Genomic DNA, 9,890 nt, shown 5'->3' with positions numbered 1-9,890 from the left:
GATAAATACTGGATATAGCTAATCGTCCGCCATTTTTGTTCTTTCGTTGCCTTTCGCAGCAAGCAGAGAAGGAAGCTAGTTGCCGCACTGTTAAACATTATCAATTCGTAGCTCCTATGAGAATCAATCAACAGCACTGCAATTTTTAGAATTCATAGATAAATGTCTAAGCAAAGCATACAAAAATTCGAAATCAAAATCTCTTTTTGGAAAGTGAGGAAAAAAATAATAACTTCAAAGTGACTCGTTCAAAATAGACATTCACACCCCCAAAAGTTACTAAGCGACAAACTTTTTTATTTTTCACGTTAGATAGGGGGTCAATGCGAGAGAAATTTTTATAAACAAAGGAAATTACTTTTAAAGTGGTTGCCTACTAGTTTCCAAATTACTGGTTTAAACAAATGCGCGTTTTTTACCTGATGGACTTCCGTATGCAGAGTGACAATTTTTATGTGTTAGAACTACGGATTCTCATAGAAATCATCGCGCTGATTTCAAATTTGTTTTCAAAATTATTGCATTGATTAAGGTTTCGAGTTAATTGTGAGTTTTGAAAGTTAATTATTTGTTTTCTATTAAATACATATCATCTATGTTGATTAAGCACAAGTATGACATATTTTAAGTTAAGAAAAATGAAAAGATTGTCATAGTAGTCTGTAAATTTATTGTTGGTATTACTGTCATAATAATAATAATAATAATAATAATAATAATAATAATAATAATAATAATAATAATAATAATTATTATTATTATTATTATTATTATTATTATTATTATTATTATTATTATTATTATTATTATTATTATTATATGAAATGAGGCATATGACTCGTTTAAGAGAGAAGTTTTATGTAATATTCTTATTGAATTTAGTATTCCCGAGAAGCTAGTTCGAGTAATTAAATTCTATATCAGTAAAACATAAAGCAGAGTCCATATAGGCCAGTTTCTGTCTGACGCAACCTATGCATATAATAATTACTGCTATAAAGGACAGTGATTCGTTAAGGGGGGGGGGAAGAAACAAAAGAGATTCCAAGCTCTCTCCGTATGATATTTCAACTTGATACATTTCAAGCTAGAAAATAATTAAAACGTTGAGTAATTAATTACTGCCCTGCAGGTCATCTACCCTGCCCCTAACAATATCAGCGCAAAATATGCCTGCAAGTTGTACAGCACGAAAATGCAGTGCGAGAACGTGGACGAACTTTTAAAATGCTACGTGAAATACATGCAGAAGACTGAATTGTCTAAGAGATGGATCCGAATGTACGTGTTAGGACACTTCATAAGCAGTAAATAATTTAATTATCAGCACTGGAATAAAAAACCTTACAAACTGTGCTTTAAAAGTAACATATTTTTTAGATACTGCTGAAGTCACCGCGCATTATTGAAGTTGAAATTCTTTGAAATAATGCTGACAAATAACAAGTATGTTTTTGTCATTTTTGATTTCATCATCTTCCACTTTATTTTTGCTTGCATAGATATTTGTACACAATTAGTGATGGAGGAAATAAATGAAATACCGATCTATTGATATTGCAATATATTGCAAACCTGATTTCGACAAACGATATATATCGCAGAAAATATATCGATATATATCGAACAATTATCGATATATCGCTATTTCGTAAGCAAATAGCATTTTCAGGCGTACATTTACTGTATTACAATAAAATTACTTAAATTTAGTATTTCTTTTTACCATTGAAATTATTAACATCATAACAATCAAAAGAATAAATGTAAAACTGTAATAATAAACAATACATTTTCAATACCATATGATGTATGTCCTAACCTAAACAAAAATTATGTTGGAGGCAAGGAAGCTTAAATGATATAGTAGGAAAGAGTTAAGTGAACTCTACATAGTTGAGTATTTGACATTGGAACACGATTCAAGTATTGTAATTTTTAATGGGATTCAATCCAAGGACACAGATATACCTAACAACATAATCATTTTTAAATGTTAGTAGACCTTAACAGAATTTGTAATTATTTTTATAAAGTTAAAAGTTTTAACAAACTTCACAGTTGATTTCATACAATCCTTCTATAGTAAGTTCCCATTGCAAGTTATTGTTACACTCCAACATTCCAAACAACAATGGTGATGATTATAGGGATAGAATTTTTATCACTAAAAGATATAATAAGAAAACAGTATGTCAGCACTAGGTTGTGCATAGAAATCAGTGACGTAGAAAGTGTCACATCGGTATTAAACCTTGTTTCTATTTTCATGTCACTATATAGAAATAAAAGTTTTGATACCCATTTTGAGATATGAAGGTTCCCTTTCAGGGTGGGAGTTGTTCCTGCCTTGGAGAACATTAATAACAATATTAAAACAGTAGTAGATAAACCTCCCTTCTGTCTTACGTTCGAACACGTTGCATTTTGAATTTAGTGCTGCATATGAAACAATTTGAATTCGAATTCCTGTCCAGCCAATTAGAACAAGGTATTGAGTGAGGTTGCACAATTATGTAACTGTCCACTTCAGTAGCGCCGTCTCTTGGGAATTATCGGAGTTATCTAGTGTGGATTTTGTTGTTGTTGATTATGATGTTACGAGTAATTCCACAAAAAAAATCGATAAATTTATGAGAAAAAAGATATATTATACGATATATTGAATCAAAATTTCGATATCGATATATCGCTATATCGAAACGAAAATATCGGTATTTCGTAAAAACCGATCTATCGTTTCCATCTCTATACACAATAGGGACGAAAGATATTGGAAAATAACCAGTTAACGGTTAACCCAATAACAGGTTATTTCAAAATTAATTTAACCTGAAGGAAGTTAACCGATCAAGAATAGCGGTAACCGGTTATATTTCGGTTATTATTTCCTTAACATTTTAAAGTCAGCAAATTAGTAAGGAAAACAGAATGAGAGGTTAGTTGGAATAGAAATCAAAGAACAATTTGCAATCAACTGTAAACCAATCAGAAGATAGTTAAAAGAACGTCATTAGATGCAGAAGCCCATCAATGACGTCCGTAAACAAATTACAGGAAATAATAAGAGGATATGAAATTGTATTTAGTTAATTACTTCACTCATATTAGCGTTATAGTTAAGATAAACAAACAATAAGACAAATTGCGTAAGTTTTACAATTATACTGCGTGTTCAGTTCAAAGTGTGTCATGGCTCGCCGTATGCAGTCATGTGGCTAGCCGATGAGCCTAGAGAATTCAATCTTCCTACACTTCCGCAAAGGCGTATTACCTATGTGCCAGAGAAGTTGCCTGGCAAGTACGGCATTCATTCTGAAGAGTACGTACCGATACGTACGGTATCGCCGGTACTGGCAGGAATGTGAACTGTTTGAAAACATGTACTGAGGTGAGTTTTTTCCTTACTGTCGGGATATGGCAAAAGGGTTAAGACGATTACTTACGTATTTGTTGACATTAACTTGGACGGTTAACATGGACACGGAGCATTTGATTTGTGTTGTGGAATGTTGCCGTGCGCAACCGATGATAACAAATACCCTGCGTACGACTTGTCCGCGCAAAACACAGTTCGAAAGAGGTTATGGTAGCACACAGACCGTACAGGCCGCCATCTGTTGCTACGACGTTCAAGTTATACCGTACACGTTCTCAAGTTCAGATTGAACGCCTTGAATAATAGGCAACTTCTCTGACATAAAAGCTGAAACTCGCTTCAAATCACTGACTCACAAGTGACGTCATGACACACTTTGAAATGAACACCCAGTAGTACATTTCGACAAGCATTCTAAGACAAAGTTTTTAGCAATTTGAAATGGTCCAGTACCCCCAAATATACATCATAAGTCAATCACAGAAAGCCAGTGATTAAGAGAGGCATTTATTATTGACATTGAATCAAAATTAAATTTCATTTTGCTATTTATGGACAGATGAAGTAAAGTAGTAACCCATACTGCATCTATGAATGACCCACAAGACAATATGTATACAGGGTTGATTACTTGGAGTATAAAATAAAAAAAGGAACGTTTAATTCGGTGTATATTTAAAAAAAAAAAGAATTGTGGAAAATAACCGTTTATCATATTAAACCGGTAAAGAAAAATAACTTACTGGTAATTAACCGGTTAACCTTATGTAAATAATCGGTTATAAAAATAACCGATTATTTTTGCCCATTCCTAGTACACAAGAGATTGCATCTCATTTGTACGCTGAAGGGGAGAGGATGGTATTTTTTTTAACTTTTTTCCTATTTGGTGTAAAATATAAATTTTTTGTATGTAGAGAGCTCATAGTCGTGGAAACTCAACCAAATAAAAATATATTGAAAAAAATTATTTGGGGGCCCGAATTTGAAAAAAAAGTACCCAATGCAGGATTGTACTAAAACCGATATATCTAAACCGTTTTTAAAGATAGATTCACACAGTTTTTTGCAATGTATTTATAAAAGCATGTTCTAAAAACTGTCTTTAACAGAAATTTGATATTAGTCGCTAAGTTTATAAAATAAACAATTAAAATTTAATAACTATTTTCTGACTTCCTTTCTTGCAAACAAATGGACGTATTTTTAAAATGAAATCAATTAACAAAATTCTGTTACAGAGAAAAGTTTCCTAATAGGCTAGTCTAAAGAATGTGTGTTCTAATTTTCATGCATGTATCTTTAATAGTTCAGAAATTATATCTATTTTTGTTTGGCAATGTAGCAAAAAAATGAAGTTACTGGAAACCGATAAAAGCGGGCGTGTGATTTAAAAATCCATAGCGCAGGAAATTTAAAAATGACGTCTCAACGTAAGATAAGGGCACAAATACCCACAAAATGTTATGCAATGCATTCCACACATATCAAAGGGTATTTTAAAGATTTTTTTTTTAAATTTAATTTACCGGAAACAACAATAGAAGTGGGCGAATGATTTAAAAATCCATAACACAGGAAGTTTAAAAATGGCGACTCAACAACCGATAAGGGCACAAATACCCACAAAATGTTCTGCTATGCATTCCACACATATTACAGAATATTTTGAATATATTTTTTAAATTGACTCATTTTTCACCAAAAAAATACCATCTTCTCCCCTGAAACAGTGCTGTCAGATGGAGGGGAAAATCCTGCAAAACGGGAATTTCAGATACTTTGCGAGAAGGCGGTAGTTTTCTTACAAAGATGGGTGAATTTGGGATTTTTTAAAGTTTCATGATTTTCTTTATTATTATTTTCATTTACCACTTTCAATTTACACGTAGTATAAATTTATATCTTCTATACATATTTTTATAAATTATGTCTGTATCTTTACCTGCTTTCTTCCCGGAATTATTATCTGCTCAACGATTGTGTATTACAGCATCTGCATGAACAGTTCTGCATTACTATTATTATTGAGACATCTGTGAGAAGCGTGTTCAACAATGAGTAGTATCATGTTTACGGTCAAGACGATGGTTAGGCAGAAGAGGAAATATTTAATGTCCTCCAAGATCTCCTCATCTCAACCCGTTACATTTATTTTTTGTGGGGCTATTAGAAGCGGAAGGTCCGCTAGGACCTATCGCGAGCGTGAGACTTGGGAAAGGTAAAACGAACAATTTTATAGCTGAGATACAACAGATCAACCGAACAGTGTTCTTGAAAACATTAAACAATTACCAAGACAGACTTATGAATTACAGTTTGAACACTTGTAAATTGATATCAACAGAATTAGCACATTGTTAAATTGTTTTTAATGGTTTTTATTTACTCAAATTTTATGATTTTCATTAATATTGTGGTTGAATTTCAAAGGTGCACTTTCATTTTCTAAGCCATGAATGTGTTGCTTTTAATTTATTAAGGAAATGTTTTGTATCTTTTATCTTTTGAGAACGCAAAATTCCAAAAGTGGAGAAATGAGTACATTAGTAGTAGCATTTATTTATTTCACCTGGTAGAGATAAGGCCTTCAGGCCTTCTCTGCCCCTCTACCAGGGGATTACAACTATAAAATGAAGAATAAAATTACAATTAATATTAAATTTACAATTACAATTACAATAAAAATTAAAGTACGACAAGATTACCTGAGTAATGAAAGCTAGACATTTTATCACAGAAGTTAAGAACAAAGAATATTTTTGTATTTACGAAATTACAAATTGAACCTAGAATAACAGAATTCTATAGTGATGAAATTACCGGATATTGAAATATTTTGTGGTAGATTAAAAGAACTATTTACAAGAAACCATGTCTGAACGAGTCTCAATTACTGACCAAGTGCCTAGTAAGTTTGTGTTTGAATTCAATTTTATTTCGCCAGTCCCTCGTTAAAAATTCTTCGCATATCCTCTATAAATGAAAAACATAGTTTTCCAAAATATATTCAAAATATTAATTTTTTCATTCGTCATAACTTCTATAGGTCTATACCTATAAGATTCTCTTCATAAAATTAAAAATTGTAAAGTCACAAGAAATGTTCCATATTTTTGTACTCAGAACATTACTCTGGAATAATTTTTAATTGCTGTATAAGATTCCCCAGAAAGTATGAAAATTAGCAGTTTACAACGAGTGTTTATTTTTAGTGCTGAATTCGGTCTAAAGCTTAAGACTGACAAAACAAAAATTATGGTTGTCAATAAGAATAAATATTTCGAACAAAGCGTAACTAGGCTATAAATAATGAAAGTATTGAAACCGTTATACAGTTTAAATATTTGGGTTGCAAAATAAACAAGCTAAATGTAACATTGTATATATATAATGCCAAATTGAATAGGACAGAGGAACAATTTTAAAATTACAACTACATTATTAACTGTATCTGTTATTATTAAGGTAGATGCTGGTCCAGTAGGCCTATTCCATCCGGAATATGGTACTCTTTGGAATACAAACGTGGACTTCAAAAGCTCGCATTGTCATTTTAAATGTGGATATAGGCCTACAAGAGAAGGTTACAGTATCGTTTCCTACCACTTGTATTACTGGACATAAGTTTTTCATTTTCATGTCATTTTGTTCGTTTCGAATATGTTATCTGTGAAAGAATGTTGCATAACAGTCAGGAACAATGTTCATACGTATCAAAATAAATGTAGATACTTATAAATTCCTTCCATGTTGATGTTCTGAAGCACAGAGCAATAATATATAGCCTCAGTGAATCATGGTTATGTTAAGAGATCTTCAATCTAATTTCCGAAAAAGAAAAAACGAGGGGCGCTAATTGCATAAAAATATTAGAAAACCTTGTATTAAGACTTCATTAAGATTTAACAATGCATACCACAATACTTTCATCCAGTTGCTAGGATTTCAAGCGGTATTCATTACAGATAGGTTCTACATCACTGAATGAGAAGAAATGGTTTCTTTCCGATTGAACAGTAGCCCCTACGCGTTTATTACTTATTACAAAATAATTTTCCATACGCCAACGATGTCCGGTGTTTATTATCCTTTATTAAATTATTATTTCCTTTCCACCAACATTTGTTATCTCTAAATTAATATTGGGATTGGTATTTTATGTTTGTATACTGGATGTCAATATAGCAACACTCGTGCACCCGGTTTTCAATTTCTAAGTCGCCTCTATCATCATGAGAGGAAAAACAATAAGCGATCGCAAGCCGTACGCTGTAGTGCTGCATATTGCTACACGATATTTATCCTTCAAATTATTTCACAAAATATAATCGTAATCAAGAATACCAAATAAACAAAAACCGTCAAAATATCATAATCCATATACAGGAGGTAGAAAACAAATCATCACTAGGGAGCGTATTTTTATGTGCTAAAAAATTTAAATATATTTATTTTTATGTGCTAAAAAGTACGAAAATATTTGCTAAAATAAAAAAAATATATATATATTTTTAAATATGACAAAAATACCTTACTTGGCTTGAAAAAAATAATGTTGCTAGGTACTCACCAACCACACTTAAGTGCTAGTAGTTGGCCGAGGATTGCAGTGAACAACAAACGTCATCTCCAAATTCTCCATCACAAATGCATGCCGATTACCTCTGAATAACGACTTGTACTGTGAAAACGACCTTTCCAAATCACAGGACGTCAGACGTGCATATTTAAAGAGAGGAATGTCACAAACATAAACACCGTCAATTTCACCTACAGGCACACCCTCCCAAACACATTCTGGAATTTTTCCCTTAGTAGTTGTACTTCTGAACCTGGTAGTGAGTCTAGTTTAATTTCAACGGCACGCACCTCCCTGTTTTAGACAACAGGTTTTTGGATGTTTCGAGTTTTTTTATGGTGTCACACGAAAAGCTTAAATTTGCTAATAGGAAAGCCAAATCGTCTTTTAAACAGTGTGTCTTGAAGGATATCGATTGACAAAGCCCGATAACAGGGAGTCACAACAAGATATATTGCCTTACTTGATAGACATGAGCGAGAGGCGACAGATTTGTTTAAATTAAATAATGTCCATACCCGAGCTCTTATCTGTTGTGTTTCACAAACAAAGCGTGGAATAAAATCATCATTTTCCGCAACAATAAACATTCCTAATTATGTGTTGCAAGATCTCTCCTTCTTGTCCTTGTTAATTTATTCTCTGATAATAACACTTATATTCTGCCTAGCAGTTCTCAGAACTTGAGGCGATACTATTACAAAAATGGATCACGGATACACCACACGGCGATTAGAAACACCAAGCAACCAAGAATTCTTAAAAAGATAACGTACTTCTGAGTGATATAATTGACTTAGTTTTAAAATATTTAAAAGTTCTTGTAAAAAAATTATTTAAGTAAAAAATCTCCAAGATTTATGTATTTATAATACATTTCCTGAAAATATGTATTCACATAAATTTTTTGTGAAAATATGTGTTTTTATGTGAAATAAAATTCGGGTTTTAAACTTGAAACTTCAAGTTCGGAATGTTTAACTTTGTTAATTGTGTTTTATCACACGCAAAAATAATATTTAATTACATAAGAATCCGCTCCTTATCACCCAACAACATATAAGAATCCCTTGAACAGTTCTTATATACATGGAAAGAGGAAGTCCTTACGCAAAGGACAGAGAACAATTATTTTGAAATAAAAAAGCGTGAAAAATTAACGTAGCTTTGACACATTTTTCGAAATAAAAAATATATTGAACTCACTATCAAATGCAAAATTGAATGTGAACGTGAAATAGTCATCGGTAAATGATTTGGTTGCGTGATTTACGATATACAGAACAGCTATGTGTTCAAGAATGCGTCTCATCTTGACAAAATGATTGGTACGACTTTAAATTACGCTTATTCACGCGCCGGACCAGTAGCAACTGATTAAAGTGAAATAGCATAATCGGTCATTCTTCCACCGATGAATCCTTTCCTGAAGTACAATGATAATCACAGAAAAACACCTTGCCAATAATAAATCAGTGCATGCAGTAATAACTTGGTACTCACGGTACATGTCGACGGTGACGTTGGCACTGAGTGGGCTGACGACGTCGTTGTTGGACGCCTTGCACGTAAGCACGGTGTTGAGGTGCCGGCGTTCGAGCTTCTCGAGGCGCAGCACGTTCTTGACGCGACGTTCGGACAGCGTCTCATCGCTGTTGTCTATTTCGACGCCTTCGCGCCACCAAGAGACGCGCGGCGTGGGGCGGCCTGCACAGAGAACAACCAGTTGATTGGCATTTGTTTCAGGCTAACTAGAATCTGATCTTCCTTATGAAATAAAATCCCTCACTAATAAAGTCATAGTAACAGATATTTAAATACATAAATAAATAAATTAATTAATTCACGAATGAATGAATAAATAAATAAATAAATAAATAAATAAATAAATAAATAAATAAATAAATAAATAAATACATATTTAAATAA

The 9,890-nt window shown here is 32.5% G+C and overlaps 1 protein-coding gene across 1 annotated transcript in view; it reads right to left on the bottom strand.

Annotated features, from left to right (window-relative positions):
• Positions 1–9,361: 9,361 nt before the first annotated feature.
• LOC138700412 (uncharacterized) overlaps positions 9,362–9,890 on the bottom strand; it is a 258,406-nt gene continuing 257,877 nt past the window's right edge. Inside the window, exons 5-6 of the mRNA XM_069827030.1 lie at positions 9,465–9,668; positions 9,362–9,387 (exon numbers count right to left, since the gene is read on the bottom strand). Coding sequence (XP_069683131.1) covers positions 9,362–9,387; positions 9,465–9,668 — 230 coding nt within the window. The remainder of the gene's footprint in view (positions 9,388–9,464; positions 9,669–9,890) is intronic.

The sequence above is a fragment of the Periplaneta americana genome, chromosome 5 (genome assembly GCF_040183065.1).
Source record: "Periplaneta americana isolate PAMFEO1 chromosome 5, P.americana_PAMFEO1_priV1, whole genome shotgun sequence".
Lineage (NCBI taxonomy): Eukaryota > Metazoa > Arthropoda > Insecta > Blattodea > Blattidae > Periplaneta > Periplaneta americana.
This window is presented reverse-complemented; position numbering and strand designations above follow the sequence as displayed.